General features: G+C 41.3%; 1 protein-coding gene across 9 annotated transcripts in view; it reads right to left on the bottom strand.

Annotated features, from left to right (window-relative positions):
- The window catches only part of CD44 (CD44 molecule (IN blood group)), a 112129-nt gene that overhangs the window by 62680 nt on the left and 32785 nt on the right, over positions 1-16664 (bottom strand). For 8 of the 9 annotated variants that reach the window (XM_074997491.1, XM_074997500.1, XM_074997499.1 and 5 more), the window contains 4 exons: positions 8514-8679; positions 3302-3438; positions 1264-1335; positions 327-566 (listed from right to left, as the gene is read on the bottom strand). In XM_074997491.1, the coding sequence (XP_074853592.1) occupies positions 327-566; positions 1264-1335; positions 3302-3438; positions 8514-8679 (615 nt within the window). The remainder of the gene's footprint in view (positions 1-326; positions 567-1263; positions 1336-3301; positions 3439-8513; positions 8680-16664) is intronic. The other variant, XM_074997493.1, reaches the window with a different exon arrangement.

Raw genomic sequence — 16664 nt, 5'->3', positions numbered from 1 at the left:
AATTTTTTGATGTATTTGCTTCCCAATTCTCCTGTTGTGATAAAATGTCCCTAGAAAGTGAAAAATTCTTATCACCATAACGACACACAACTTTTTCCCGTCCAATTCTTTCTCAAGAACCTCAGGAGTACAGGGCACAGGTTGTGCTCTGTCTTTACCACGTCTGTAGTGGTTACAAAGCCTTTGCAGATTTTGATGCCCCACAACACACTGTGTTCTCCATTGATGCCTCTTAGCATTCTGAGCATGGAATCACAGTGCAATTTTTCATCCAGTTATTTTAAGAGGACACACTAGCTACAATAGCTATAATCCATTATTCTTACTGGCACTCGTGGTGTGATAGTCCTGTCTGCCCGATCCAAAAGAATTATCTGTTGACAGTGCCTCTGGAGTGATACCTTCATAATATGGAGTTCCAGAGATGTGAGTTCTGATGATGGTGGGGCTTGTTGTATCTCTGTCATGTGTCGAACCACTACCCACGTGATCATCATCTGTAACTGGAGGTGCGTCAGTATGTCTCACACCGTCAGTGTAACGTGAGCCATCTTCATTATCTATGACTGTTGGAAGGAGAGAGATCAGTTTAAATAGCTGAGGTTTACAAAGTGAATATTGGAGGTGTAGGTGAGGCTACAAGGCTATGATTACAGTTGTAGCCAACCAATTTAATGTATCTGTTTTCTGTCTGTCTGTTTGATCCTTCACTGAGCTATCTATGGCAGCTCTAATTTGCATATGCCTCACAATATTGGGACCAGTCTTGTATGTGTGTCAAAATTTGACTTAATTTTCATGCTGAAATATTGACACAATTGAAATTGGTGGTAAAACTCCCATTGTCACCATTGGAGTCAGGAATTCATCCTGACAGCTTGATTCCATCCTCAGTTCCTCTCTAGGCTCGCAGTATTAGACATGATATGGAGGTGACTCAAACTGTGTAGTACACAGAAGGTGTAAACAAAACTCCCTCATAAAAGAGCCAACTTCAGGCTTTTATTTATTAAAAAACAATGCAGTATCAACATGGAGAGTTTTCTATGCTAGTACCACCACCAGATGAATGCTGTCAAATACAACCTTACTCTTGGGGAGGGATATGGATATGTGATTCCTTCACTTGCAGCATATTACCATCCCTGGATTTGCTTTTCTTACATTTAGCTTGATGTTGAACATTTGCATTACTTATATACAGAAGAGAAACCTGGTAGCTGAGAACGGAATCAGCGCTAATTATTCACTTGAGCACATTACCTATTTCGGTTTCATTAGCAGCCCAAGAAACTTCTAATCTTATGATTGGTTCACATGTCTTGTTCCTGGTTTCTGAAAGGAGAGGGGGACAGAAAGAATTAATCAGCTGATTTTACAAAAGGCGGCACGAAAAAATCAGTCTCTTCTGCCCCATTTGTTAGATTCAGAGTCTTGTTAATAATTCATTAGTAAAGTTTCTTGGTGGTCTCTTCTCAAAGCAAGTTTGAGAAAACTAAGAATTCTGTAGATGTCTTTAAAAGGGACATAACTGGTGAATTTCCATCAAATTTTACAAATTTACTCTCAGTTTACTCAGCTTGGGCCAGATCCTCAGCCCAGTGCAGGTCCGTTTTTGCCACTCCAGCTGCCCCCAAATGATAAAGACCTTATGATTCCTCCATATGGAAGGCATTCCGGGGTAGAGCAGGGCACTTAGGAGATATTATGGGGGTAAAAGAAGCTAATCCTATGCTTGCATAACAATGCTTTGAGGGCCATTCCACTCAATATACATCATAACAACTGTGTGGTCCAGTTTAATGCCCTCTGACAGCTCCAGTTTCAGAGCTGGTATCTCAGAGCCCATTGCCTCTCTCTAACACAACTTAGTATTAAACCCATTGAGTTCCAGAGAGTGGAATGTGACTTTCTATAGGCTCTGTCAAGACAATGGTAATTTTAAAAATGTCACCTCCTATTTAAATCCCCATTGAATATGGCCTAAGGATTTTTGTGGAATTGCCCCTGTTTATACCAGCTCTGAATATGACCAATGAAGATAACAAAATCCGGTCAGTCAAGCCAGTCTTGTGATCTTCACACATCTCCTGTGCCCTCAAAACAAAAAAGCAGTCCAGTAGCACTTTAAAGACTAACAAAATAATTGATTAGGTGATGAGCTTTCATGGGACAGACCCACTTCTTCAGATCATAGCCATACCAGAACAGACTGTTGCAGCACAAACACTGAGCAAAATTACTGCGAATATGATTCGGAACATTTTAATGTTGTGGAGGTCCTTTTTGGCCCTCCTGTGACACAGAAAAATAAACATAATTGGAAAAATTTAAAATTATTACTAAATATGTAACTCTATAAAATGGAAGAATTCCCCCAAAAGTGGTCTGCTTCTGAACCTATAATACTAACGCAGCTGAGCAACACTTTAATTTATGCTTGCCAGAGGCCTCATGCAAGCAGAAAGAGGAAGCTAGAGTCTTCAGGAAACTTCAGGATCCCTGGACTTTTAGAGGTTGTAAACTTCACTATTAATAGCTCTAAAAACCTATGCATGATTACAAGACTATGAGGAGAGGAAATCATCACATTCAAAAATTCAAAAAATCCTTTGGAGCCACACTTGTGGCATTTACCTACTAAAAGGACAATTCTTGAGGTTTAGAGTCATAACAGAATACAAATGCAGAAAATGATTCAGTGCAGAGCACAACAGCAAATACAATGGGCTAAACGCACTCACTGTGTTTACAATAGCATTGCTCTTTTGAAAGAGTCATGCATCTGAGGGAAATCAAAAATGCAAATGAGGTGAAGATCTACATATCTGGCACCTCATTTGCATATTCTTCTTTCAAAAGAAAAAAAACAGTGTAGATGCTGCTTCTTTGAAAGAAGCCCTATTTCCGAAAGCACCCTTCTTCCCAATTTTTTTTTAGGAAGAAGGGTGCTTTCAAAAATAGGCTTTACTTTTGAAAGAGCAGCATCTACACTGCTTTTTTTATTTCAAAAGAAGGCTATGCAAATGAGGTGCCAGATATGTAAATCTGTGCCTCATTTGCATTTTTGATTTTCCTCATTTACATGCCTCTTTCAAAAAAGCAATGCAAGTGTAGACACAGCCACTGAGAGCATCAGCAGGAATAACTCCACTGACTTGCAAAACACATACTACCATCAGATGTGAACATAAGACCACAATGCACACACAGTTGAAGATACAAGCAGCCTAAATGAGAGATTGCATGTGTTACTGTTAAAAACATTCATTTCTGTTCACACAGCAAAGCAAATACCTACCTGAGGCATTGTAACAATATGTGTCATACCGCTCTGTTATATTTGAATGGAGTATGTAAATCCCAGTGCTATTTGCTGCACAAAGATGATAGGGCTTGATTCGTGGGATTACAATTTTGTCTTCTATGTAGCCATACCTGTGAAGAACAGAAAGTGAACAACACTGTCAGGAATGAAGCAGTGGCAGCTAAGCATGCCAGCTTGGTTGCCAGGCTAATGAACACAACTGCAGCAGGACTGCCTGATAGACCAGGGAACCAACAGACAAGCTTCTAAGCCCAGCAGCATCAGAAGGTCACTGGCTGCTCATCACTTTAGTCCACTGCTGCAATCGTTCCTGTGCCAGCTTCAGAGCGAGGTAGTTGTGTTAGCCTGTGTCAGCAAACACAACAAGGAGTTCTAATGCATCTGATGAAGTAGGTTCCAGGAACCCATGAAAGCTTATGCCCAAATTGCTAGTCTTTAAGGTGTCACAGAACTCCTTATTGTTCTTTGTGTGCCAGCCTTGTTCCTCCCTTTTCTGGCCTTGCTCCCTGCTCGTTTCCTGACTCTGTCTTTGGCCCTTGGCTCTGGGTCCTGCCACCAGCCCTGATCTCTCCTGGCCCAACCACAGCTCAATGGCTGACAAACACCATGGCCTTGTCTACACTAGCCCCAAACTTCGAAATAGCCACGAAAATGGCCATTTCGACGTTTACTAATGAAGCACTGAAATGCATATTTAGCACTTCATTAGCATGCGGGCGGCTGCGGCGCTTCAAAATTGACACGGCTCGCTGCCACACGGTTCGTCCCGATGGGGCTCCTTTTCGAAAGGACCCCGCCTACTTCGAAGTCCCCTTATTTCCATGAGCAGAATAATGGAGCAGTTCATTCAGATTCTGCAGGAAGACCAAACTCGTTGACTTGAGAATATCTTGATATTTGTATTCTAATAACCCTTTGAATGTTTTTAAACATCTCATGCATCCAAATAACATGAGAGCCTGACTTCTATTGGCTTTTCCACCAGGCAGATGTGAAATAGACATTTTAGACTGGTTCCATGAATGGTTCCCGCAAGAATTCTGACATTATATATCTATATCCTTGAAAAATATAAATATATGGGCTTGAACTGAAAGTTCAGCTTTGAATGCCCAAAACATTAGGAAAGTTTGAATCTTGCATGGTTCCACTTCTGTAAGTGGCCAGAGAGAAACCCAGGTTACAGAAAAATTGATCTTTGGGGAAGTCTGAATATGGATCCAAAATCCCACTTTGCACTTTCGAAGAGCCGCGGCCGCCCGCATGCTAATGAAGCGCTGAATATGCATTTCAGCACTTCATTAGTAAACTTCGAAATGGCCATTTGAGCGGCCATTTCGAAGTTTGGGGCTAGTGTACACGTAGCCTTCATATCATGGAGTAATCGCTGAACTAATAACCACTGTGAATTATTAGATAAGGCAACTAGTCTACAAGGGCATGCAATGAAAATGAAGGATAAAAAAGGTAAATACACTTCTTGTGCAAATCATCAAACACTGAGGGTCATGGCTCTGAATTTCTTTCACTCAGCTACTTTTTTACTACTTCTAGCCTAACAAATTGCTCAGGACCATTTTGAAGTGGAACAGCATGCTGCAAATCAGGGTGGAAGTCATGTGCAGCCATGATTAACAAAATGCCAGTCTGTGAGAGTATAAAACTTTAATAAAGTGTTCAATATTTCACCTACAGAATGCTAGCTAAAATGCTTAATACCCCTCCGGATAATATGTGTTGTGAATAATGTTGCCCCTGAGCATGGGGCCCATAAATTGGCTGAAATTTCAATTGAGCTTGTGGTTAACAAAATTATGTAACAAGTTATTACTATTTTGCAATCCCATATCGAATGACTAATTCCGGTGGAGTTCCTGGTTCCCTGAAATCTGTTTAGCTGAGAATGGTGATTAAATGTTAAAGAGCCCGAGGGTTTCAGAGTTGTTTTAAGAGCTGCTACTTATCAGGGAGGGGCAGGCCGGGTGGTAGTTGCTTGGATTCTGTCCCAGGCTCCCCAAGCACTGTTATAGTCCACATCCATGATTTACATCCATGATTTACATCCCCCTGGACTAAATTGTGGCAATGACATTCACAATACTAACCCTCTATTATGGGTGGTACAATAGATGACTTCCCTGACAGGTCCATATTTTCCATTATTCCTCAATCCTGTATCCTATCACTAAAACTACCCTATTGGTGGTGTTATAATAAAAATCTGCTTGCTGACTCATTCACATTCACTCTCTGTTTCTTGCATGCTTTGACTGTTATGTGTGATGTATTAATTCTTTTTGTTTCCTGCTCAGGCCTATACCATTTGACTGATAGCACTGTTCTTGGTTGGATTTTTGGTACTGTGTCAAAGGAATACATGTAGCAAATGCAATACATAGCACCAACAAATTATTTTTAAAAACTCTCAGATTTGATATCTGTCCTCAGCTGAGTTCATGGATTGGGAACGGGAGGAGAGAAAGTGTAGTGAAAGCCATACCACAGATCTCCTTCAATGGCTGTCTACACTACAGTGATCTTCCAAAAGATGATCATCTGGCAGATCTCTTCTGGAAGATCTTCTTTCAAAAGATCACATCCATGCACAAAAAAGTGGATTGGAAGATCGATCTGCTCTTTCGACAGAGAGCATCCACACAGCCCCGGCTCTTTTGAAAGAATGGGCCAGGGATCGAAACAAATCCTGTGCTGTGAGGACTGCTCTTTCAAAAAAGGAGTCCTTGGAGGATATATACACATGCTTTTTTTTCAAAATAAGCTTTAGAAAGAAGGTGCTTTTCCTGATCCGAGAGAGGAATAGGACTTCTGGAAGAAGAGGCATATTCTTTCGATTTCAGTTCAAAGAGCTCATTGTGTGTGTGGACGTTCTACGTGCTCTTTCAAAAAAGGGCCTGATATTCTAAAAGAACTCGCTAGTGTAGACATGGTCGATGTGAAAAAAACAGTTCCCTCTATTTGTAATACCCTTTAAGTTCTTTTCCATTTCCTTCTCACTTTGCCTATAAGAGGCTCTATCTAGTGCGTGAGACTCAAAAGTTAGAGAGACACAAGCCTGCTGACAGAAGGGTGAAGGGGTACTACGCTGGGGCCTGGTGATTCAAAAGGGTCCAGGATTTCCAGTCACTGCCACCACTACTGCAGCAGTGGTGACACCTGGAGCCCTGGATCCTTGAAATTACACCGAAGCCCCCCATGGAGTGCTCCAGGCAGTTCTGAGGGTTGCCTGGGATAGGCATAGTGCACTCTCAGTGACACTGAGGCTGCCTGGGGGAAGCTAACCCCAGTCATGTCCTGAGGCCCAATGCCTTGTAGGGTGTGGTGTGAACCCTGCTCCCTGCCTTGCCCAAGACCCAGGCAAGACTGTTGACCCCTTGGGGAAAGATAATGCCTATTTAGTCTTTCAGCATTTTCCTCTGCCACTGCAGGACTGTCCCTCTAGCCTTTCATCTGACAGCATTTTAAGTTACCCCTCTACTTCACCTAGGAGAATGTTCTGTAACACTCGTCATCAGGTGTTTTTGTCGGTGATTCTCTGACAATATGGCTAGCATCATTCTCCCACTGTGTTATCCAACAGAGACACACATATTATTCTGATCTGTATCTGTGAACAAGCATAAAGCCCAGTCCTGGTGTAAGGGCAACTAGGGCTGCAGGAGATTTTTAAAGATTGCCTACACATGTATATGCAATTAATAATAACAGTGCTTGACATTTGTACTGCATCACACCAAACACTTTCAAAGTGCTGCACAAACTTGAACTAATTTAATTATTTTGATAGTAATTAAACTAAGCACTCTCCGAAATCATGAGAAATCAATAAAGTGCTTTCATATTAGTCTAGTATATAAGGGTAAAAGCACACAAAAGTCCTCATTTCATGGGAGGACACCAGATTTCATGTCTGTAATGGATTTTGCATGATTGTGAATTTGGCAGGGCCCTAGTTATGAGTCTATATTGCTCAACAACGATCCCTTCTCAGCTTCTGCATTTGAATCTTGTTTCCATTCTCAGATGCTTCTTTGGGATGACTTGCATAATTCAGAACCACAAATTATATGTCCAGGAAGGATAACTGTGACCAGCTAGTCTGCCCTCCCACAGAACCCATCCTATACATAGGACTTACCTGCATTGACCTCTGTTTAAAAAAGACAGTATCTTTTAGAAAAGCATCCAATCTTGATTTTAAAGTTTCCAAAGACAGAGAATCTACAATCAACCTCGATACATTGTTCCAATAGTCAATGATCCTCAGTGTTAAAAACCTGTACCTTCTAATATGAATTTTTTTAGCTTCTCTCTGCAATCATTGGATCTTTTTATATCTGTCTGCTAGATTGACGAGCTCTGTTTGATCAATTATTTGTTCCAGACATGGGTACTTACAGATTAGATTTAAGTTACCCCTCAACCTTCTCATGATAAGATCAATAAGTTAAATCTCTTGAGACTATCACTAGAAGGCATCTGATCCTTTGATTGTTCTTGCAACTTTTCACTAACGTCTCTCCAATTTTTCCATTTCTTTCTACAATTGTGTACACCAGAACTGGATAGAGTATTTTAGTAGCAGTTCCAGTATTGCAGTAGCAGTGCCAATTAAAGAGGTAAGATAATCTATTACTCAATATTGCACCCCTTTATATTCCCAATAATCACATTAGTCCATTCTTCTGGCATTGCCATAGTTGGAGCTTCCCAAAACAGAATTCCGCATAAGAACACACTTCATTTTCTGTTCCTAGATGTAGGATTTTACATTGAATTCTATTGAAATACGTTTCATTTTCTTACACCCAGTTTACCTAGCAATCCACATTACTCTGAATCAGTGACTTGCCCTCTTCATTATTTCTGACTGCCCCAAACCTTTTGTCATCGGCAACTTTTAATAATAATTATTTTGTTTTCTCCTAGAGTATTGATAGGAAATATAAATAGGGCCAAGAGTCAGTCCCTGAAAAATCCTACTAGAAACAAACCTGTTTCATTTTGATACTCCATTTACAACTACAATAAATCAGACATGACTTTCTACACATTTCATTAACAGCTATTTAAAAATAATTGCAGTTCACAGACCACATCATCATGGATGGATAGACAGATAGATATAAGTATTTCCTGTAGGTTATCTTCTTCATAAGTTCCTTACCGGCAAGTTTCAAATCCAAGTTCATGAGCTTTGTGCATCTGTTCCATTGTTGGCAGGGTACTATTGAGAGCTCTGCACAGTTCAATGGCCTCACTTCGGGTGAGACTGTAGCGACGATTTTTCTCAACGTGGAAAACTCCTGCATATCTGCAACTTATGTTAAATTCTGTTGATTGAAGAAAAAAGAAAGTGTTACAATGATAACATTTGCCGTTTTGCTGAAATTCTAGCAAGATTTCGCTGGTGATTACAATGAAGTTACAGAGAACAGTCAACATGTGCCATTTCCTTAAGGGAGAAGGCTTGCATGATAAATCTAATTTACCAAACTACACTCAGATCTATTTTGCCCAAATACCTCATTAATGTCCAAGAATAGTAAAAAAAAAAAAATCATCCTAATCAACAACAACAATCTGGCACAGAAGATTTAATGCGAGAGATTGCCAAAATATTTTAGAAACACATAATGTTTTTCGAAATAACAGGTGTGCTACTTCAGCATCCCTGTGCTCCTCATTGCAGGAGGAGTAATGGATGCTTTGAAATAGCACATTATCTCAACCTTTGGCACTGTTTAGACATCACCAAATGCCAAAATAGGCTATGTCTGCACAGCATCCTAAACTTGACATAAGATATGCAAATGGTGCCACATAAATTATGTATTATTTCAAGTTTATTTCAGAATAGGCTGAGTGCAGTTTAATTAATGAACTATGGCAATGCATTAAGTCAAAATGCACTAAAGCACGCAGGCTATGTCTATATTTGGAGCTGAAATGTGATTCAACTTTCATCAAGCTAGCATGCTAAAAATGGCAGTGTAGCTGCAGTAGCTCAGGCAAGGGAAAGATTAGCATGGGCTAGCCACGCAGCTATCCAGGCTACCCTACTATTTTCGTGCACTACCTCACTGAGCATTAGAGCAAGTATGCCTACTTGAGCTGGGAGTCATACCCCTAGCTCTAAGTGGAGACGTACCTTCAACACACAGTGAGTGGATCCATGGGGACTTAGTGTGGAGTAGCTAGTGCACTTAAAATTCACAGTTTAGTTTGCTGTACACTAACTTTCCCATGTAGACAAGCCCTTAGACTCACTTCTGAATTTGATGCTAGCTGCACAACCAGCAACAAAAATAAAACCATTTAAACAAATATAAATCTGGCCGCTCAAGCTCCCCTCTTGTTTATTTCTCACTGACTTCAGGGGTACACCCTACAAAAATTAGGCTACTTACTTAGGACCCTAAATTTAGGTATCCATTTCTTAAAAACTTTGATCATATCTCCACCATGGGACTACTAAGCAAGTAGCACATTCAGCCCCTAAGGGAAGAAAATTCTTCAAACTGTACTGTAGAGACCGTATCACCTGGTGAAAGGCATAAAAATATGGCTTCCAAAGGGAATCATTCGGTTTTGGCTTGAAAAGATGCCGACTGAACCTCTCTAATCCAGAACATGCTCATCTGACATCATCTGTAATCTGGCATGATTTTAGTTAGCTAAACGACAACTAATCAAGGGTGTGGCCAAGTTTCCCATGGTCCTGTAAAGTTTGTTTACAGCCACCAGTCCTGGTCTCAGTGTTCTGTGGTGTTATTTGGCTGTAATTTTCCCTTAAATGTCTTCTAAGAGCCAAATAAGCAATGAAAATGTTGGTAATGTTCTAGACCATGTATTGACCTCCCATGGTCTGGCAAATTCTCTCATCCAGCATCAGTCAGGTCCCAAGGATGCCATATAAGAGAGTTTCAACCTGTAGTAATTTTGAAGTATGACTGATAAAGTTGGGGGTGGGAAGGAGGACTGTATAATCCGAAGAGTACACCTAGACAAACAACAAAAGGAGTGGGGGAAGAAGAAAGCAAACAAACACAATGAACTATGTTTGTGACAATGTGAAAAAATGTAACAGCTCTGGAAGGTGGGGAAAGACTCCATAAACTTCAAAGCAAAAAATAATTAATTCATCTCTGACCACACCCTTCCCTCAAGAGTAAACTTGACTGCAGCCCCAGACTAAAATGGCAATCCCAGATCATGCACAAAGTGAATGGTTTGTTCTTTCCAGCAAAGTGTGAGGCATGACTCAGATTAATGTTAATGGAAGTTCCTACATGCATCAAGGAGAAAACAGACCCAATCTCCTGCATACATTGCAATGCCATTTCTCTTTGGTGCCTACAAAATGAAAAAGTGTCACATAATACTCTCTTCCGTAGGAGCTCCAGATTGCAATCCTGAAACTTTTGCCTAGGCGCCTCATAGATACATACTTCCCATTAAGTCCTGTCTTTTTCCATGAGTTAGGCAGCCAATTTTATTGTATAAACACACGCACATCAAAATAAATGATAGTAATCAAACAGTGCTGCATAATCACCACTCGTGTAAACAACATGGAACATTTCTTCCCATATGGAAGCTAGAAACAAACAAGCACATGGGACAGTAAATCAGACTCAGACTGTACAAGATGCAAAAGGATTCTTATTATTTATACAAGAGCAACTGCACCATAAATGTATGTGACACTGACATTGTCCCTGGCTTAAAGGATCTAGAATCTCTGGGTCCAATCCTGCTAACACTTTTGAGGCAGGTGGAACTAAATCATGGTAGCAAACAGTGCTCTGCATGTTTCATCTCATGTATAAATTTAGGGGCAAATCCTGGAGAGACAGGGAGGATGTGGGTTAAAACAAGGTATTGTGGTTTCTTCAGTTAGACTAGTAACAGGTAAAAGTGGTGGAACGGCAGACTCGTCAAGAAGCAGCTTTGAATTCAGGAGCTCACTCAAAAGGCCAATCAGAGTGAGGAAAGGAACCAAAACCTTTCTTTACCTTGGGTAGAGCAGAAAGTAGGCTTGAGAGGAGATGAAAACAGAGCAAAATGGCAGCTAGAGCTGCGCAGAGAACTACAATTCCATTGGCGAAGGATTTTGAGACATTGACATCTGTCTTTGTTTCAGCTAAAAGCTGTACCTAAAATGCATTCAGTTCAATCTCAATATTTCAGTATAAGCTCCTCCCCCTTTTAAAAATGTTATACAGGTTGAACCTCTCTACAGCCTGAACCTGACCGGTGTGCAACCAGAGAATTTGCCGAACCACAGCACTCAATATTGTCTAGCAGCATTGCTAACACTTCCACTGCTTACAGGGTTCTTATAAAACATTAAGGGGTAAATAACAGCAAAGAACACTGAGATGCAGGACTCGTGGCTGTAAATAAACTTCATGGGACATGGGAAACTTGGCCAAACCCACGAGAACTAAAATCATGCTGAATTAACAGATGTTGCTGGACCAGAGATTGCTGGACTAGAGAAGTTCAAACTGCATGATAATAGGAAATTCAAAGTTGTAAACATTCAAAACAAAAGCTGTTTGAAAACAAAAATACAAACCTTCTGGTCTGAAAAATGTCAAAACATGATGTTCTGACACTGTCTGCATGTTGTAGTTTTTCTCAGAAATGAAATACTGGCAAACAGCAACATGAGCCACTTGAGTCTGTGCTCACGAAAGCTCATGCTCAAAACTTTTCTGTTAGTCTATAAGGTGCCACAGGACCCTTCGTTGCTCTTACAGATCCAGACTAACACAGCTACCCCTCCGATACTTGAACAGACTGTAGTCTCTGACTAAAAACGATTCCACGTAAGTGTCTGCAACCCGTTTTAATGGTAGCTATTATAGAGTGGGACTCTGATGGCGTGAAAGAGAGCTTGTACATGATGCAGACTAGAAGAAGCAGCAAGTACATTTTTTCACAATGGCTCAAAGAACCTGAATTGTGCTGAGAGGGATGAAGTGGTAGTCACAGGCATTATAGCTCGAGTGCAGAAACAAAAAAATGCCTCCCAATGCTCTGTGGCACTGATTCCTGATGCATTGTCACACACCCCACTCAGCTGAAAAATTATTCCTTTAGCATGATCAGGAAAAGTGTCATTGTTTGACACTTTATCCCTTGAGCTTTTAGGATGTTGGTCTCACACAAAATGTATATTGCATTTCCCTTTAATAACTAGCCCACAGAGAGGACAGTAGCCTACAACTACAACATCTAGGGTGCATCTACACTTGCATTCCTCTTTCGAAAGAAGTATGCAAATGAGGTAAATTGAAAATGCAAATGATGTGTAAATTTGCATATTTGGCACCTTGTTTGCATATTTTAATTTTGAAAGAGCTTCTTTCGAAAGAAGAAAGCCAGTGTAGACACTGCTCTTTCGAAAGCAAACCCCATCCTCGAAAGAATCCTTTTTCCCATTAAATAAACAAACAATTACAGGATAATAATATTTAGCAGTCACACGATGCTTTTCATTTGCAAAATTCGCCATAAGCTTTAACTGATCTTAACACCTTTGGGAAGTGGATGTGATTATCCCCATTTTGTAATGGAGCCACAAAAGCTTACCTAATGGTACACTGAAAGTAGGTGGCTGGGCCAGAAATAGAACTCAGCAGCTCCCGTTCTACTACGCTAAACACTAATCTCTGGACAACACTGCCCTTATGCAGCAAAACATTGAATTCATGAAAATGCTTCCAGTTGTACTAGATTATATAAAACACTATTGAAAACAAAATATAGATTGTAAACTAAACCAACAAAGTGAACTTTCTCTTCCTTAATGGCGAGAAAGATTCCAAACTACCGGTGAACGAAAGAATAGCCTGGCCTGTCAAGTCCAGACCCACATCTAAATCCAGATGCCATCCCATTTGAAAAGTCATCCTGATGGCTCTGGTCATCGCCTTTGACCAGACTACTGGAAGTCCAGTCAGTGGCGCTGCTGGGGTGTGTGCAGCACCCAGAAAGTGGCCGACCTGTGGCTGCTAGGTGTATGGAGGGGCAGGGAGGCTCTGTACACTGCCCCTGCACCAAGCACTAGCTCTACTGTTTGCATTGGCCAGGAACTGCAACCAATAGGAGTTGCAGGGGTGGCGTCTGCAAGTGCAGGCGGCACACAGAGCCTCCCTGACCCCCTGCCTTGGAGCCGTCACTGATAAGCACCACCAGGACTCTGCACCATCCCCTGTCCCAATACTCCTGTGCCAACTGCAAGCCCCTACTGCAGTTCACCTCCTCACCCCAGTCCCACCACAGAGCACACACACGCCTGTAGGTTAGCCCTCTGCCCTAGCCCTAAACCTCCACCTACACCCAAACTGCCTTCCAGAGCCTGCACTCCCTCATGTACCTCAAATCTTCACCCACAGCATGACCCCCAGAGCCCACACCCCAGCCAACCCCTCGCCCCTTTCTGCATCACACCGCCCTGCCCCAGCCCAGTTTAAGTGTGGGAGGATGAGAAAAAGAGATGGAGTGAGGTGGGAGCAGGGCTTTGGGGCCGGGGTGGGGCAGGACTACGGTGTTTGGGTTTGTGCCCTTACGCAGTTGGCATAGTTCAGGGCTGTTCAGATCCAGGGTTTCAGGGCCAGATTCTTTTCAATAAAACTCTTTTGACTTGCACTGAGAAAGAATTTTGCCCTCAGTTCTGGGCCATTTCCACCCAACCAACATGTGACTCGTGCATCAAGTTTCTTTTGAGGCTTTCAACTTGCCTGAAGTCTCAAAAGGATCTGACCCTAACCCCACTGCCATAGGGATCAGAATCAAGACCAAAATATTTCCTTCTGCTGTGCCCTTCAGAGCTGGCAGGTTTTGGTTATTGGCATGGCCATGTTCTTTCCCTGACACCCATGTGATATGCTATAGCTGAAAGACGATATTGTTTAGTAACAGTTCTTAAAAGAGGCAAAAATTATACAACATGCCTTAATTGTCATCATCATTAATCTCACACAGACCACGAGACTTTGGTGACTCAACTTGAAGACACGGAATGCCCCAAGGATGTTTCTGATTTAATAAGCATGGAAAAAATTAACTCTCCCATCCCCCGCCTCACACATACACCCTCTTTTCCCTTTCATGGGAACCTTTGTCATCTATTTCTCTCCTTTTCTGCTCGTTATCCACAGGCACTAAGAAAACAGCTGCAATTTTTGTCTCCATCAGGTCTTCTCTCCTAATCTCTTTTCCTGGGCCCAATCTGAACCACTCCTGTCATCCCACATGTCAGCATCCCATGTCAAGAGGATTTACGTCTGATTCAGCATTTTCTTCTCACCCAGCCCTTTCTCTGCTTGTTCATCCTCTCGACCAACAGCTCATAGTGAAAGCTGAACCTCTTTAGCCAAAGCCACAAGCTCATTGTGTTATTCAGAGCCCAGAATGGTGATGTAAGGAGCTGAAGTAGGTTGCCTTTTCCAGATTTGATACACCTCCCTGACATTAGCACTACATGCCTTTTAGCTGCAGTCACCCATCAAACTCACTATGACTAGCACTTACTCTTACAAGTGATATGAGGTAGTCTCTTTTCCATAAAGGTTATTGATCACTGTGGGATTGGGGGGGGATCCCCTGCTTTTATTGATCAAAATATATTTCCTGTAAGTGTAATATTCAGCTAGGATATTGTTTAACACTGCAAACCATTGTGCTGAAAATTACAGACATGTGGAAGCAACTAGCAGCAGCAAGCCATTTGCAGAAACTGCTTCACTTCTCAGAAAGCCTAGCGGTGAAACTCAAGGTCGTCAGGAAGCTTGCTCAGTAAAACCACAACGTTTGTTGCCACGGGAATCAGGAAGTGCTCTGCTAGCTGTTCTCTTGGGGGATTTTCTCTTTTGGCTTTGTGGTTCAAGATGATTGACAGGTAAGCAGGAGTTGATCCATGGCAAGACTGAGAAGATGTAAAGCTTTAGGGTTTTGATAGCACAGACAAATTTATTTCTACACCCTCGAAGAAGATACAAGTTTGATTTCAGGCTGTTGCTACAAGTTTGTCCTCCATTATTGAACAGGTCTCGTGTGGATTGTGTACTTTCATTGCATGCAGCTCCACAAGTGTCAAATGTCACCTCTTTATTTGAAAAAAAGATTCAAAATTGTGAGGAGAGGAATTGTTTTAATTTCTATCATATTACCATACATCCTTTTGTTTTCAGCAATTCTCATCTCCGAGGCGCAACGTGCTTTTGCATGTCAAGTACTCACATTTACCTGGATATTCAGCTAATGGAGGACTTAGAGTGCAAAGTGGGATTTTGGATCCATATTCAGACTTCCCCAAAGATCAATTTTTCTGTAACCTGGGTTTCTCTCTGGCCACTTACAGAAGTGGAACCATGCAAGATTCAAACTTTCCTAACGTTTTGGGCATTCAAAGCTGAACTTTCAGTTCAAGCCCATATATTTATATTTTTCAAGGATATAGATATATAATGTCAGAATTCTTGTGGGAACCATTTATGGAACCAGTCTAAAATGTCTATTTCACATCTACCTGGTGGAAAAGCCAATAGAAGTCAGGCTCTCATGTTATTTGGATGCATGAGATGTTTAAAAACATTCAAAGGGTTATTAGAATACAAATACCAAGATATTCTCAAGTCAACGAGTTTGGTCTTCCTACAGAATCTGAATGAACTGCTCCATTATTCAGTGATTATTAATACACTAGGATGCAGAAGGACTGAGATATGGAGTTTTTGAAAAGTTACATCATGACATTTCAGCTAACTTTTACCGTATTATTTCCAGCTTAATCCAATATTTCATTAAATTATAATGTCAAAACACATGGCTACATTGACACAGCATCCCCCTTTTGAAGGAGAAATGCAAATGCGGGAGATCAAAAATGCAAATGCAGTGCTGATTTACAAATCTCGCACTTCATTTCCATAACCTTGCATGATTGCATTTCCAGAAGAGGCTTTTCCCAAAGCAAAATAGCTGTGCAGACAGGGTTCCTTTGGGAAAAAAACCCAAAAACCTGTTTTTGAAAGAATCCTTCTTCCTCATTCGTTTCAGGAAGAAGGGATCTTTTGAAAACAGGGTTTTCTTCTGAAAGAACCCCATCTACATGGCTGTTTTTGCCTTCAGAAAAGCCTCTTCCAGAAATGTGATCGTGCAAAATTGTGCAAATAAAGCATGAGATTTGTAAATGAGAGCTTCATTTGCATTTTCGATTTCCCTCATTTGCATTCCTCCTCCAAAAGAGGAATGCAGTGTAGATGTAGCCATGCACTAGTGGAATGTATGGCTCAGCCAACTC

Source organism: Carettochelys insculpta, chromosome 6 (assembly GCF_033958435.1).
Source record: "Carettochelys insculpta isolate YL-2023 chromosome 6, ASM3395843v1, whole genome shotgun sequence".
Taxonomy (NCBI): Eukaryota; Metazoa; Chordata; order Testudines; family Carettochelyidae; genus Carettochelys; species Carettochelys insculpta.
This window is presented reverse-complemented; position numbering and strand designations above follow the sequence as displayed.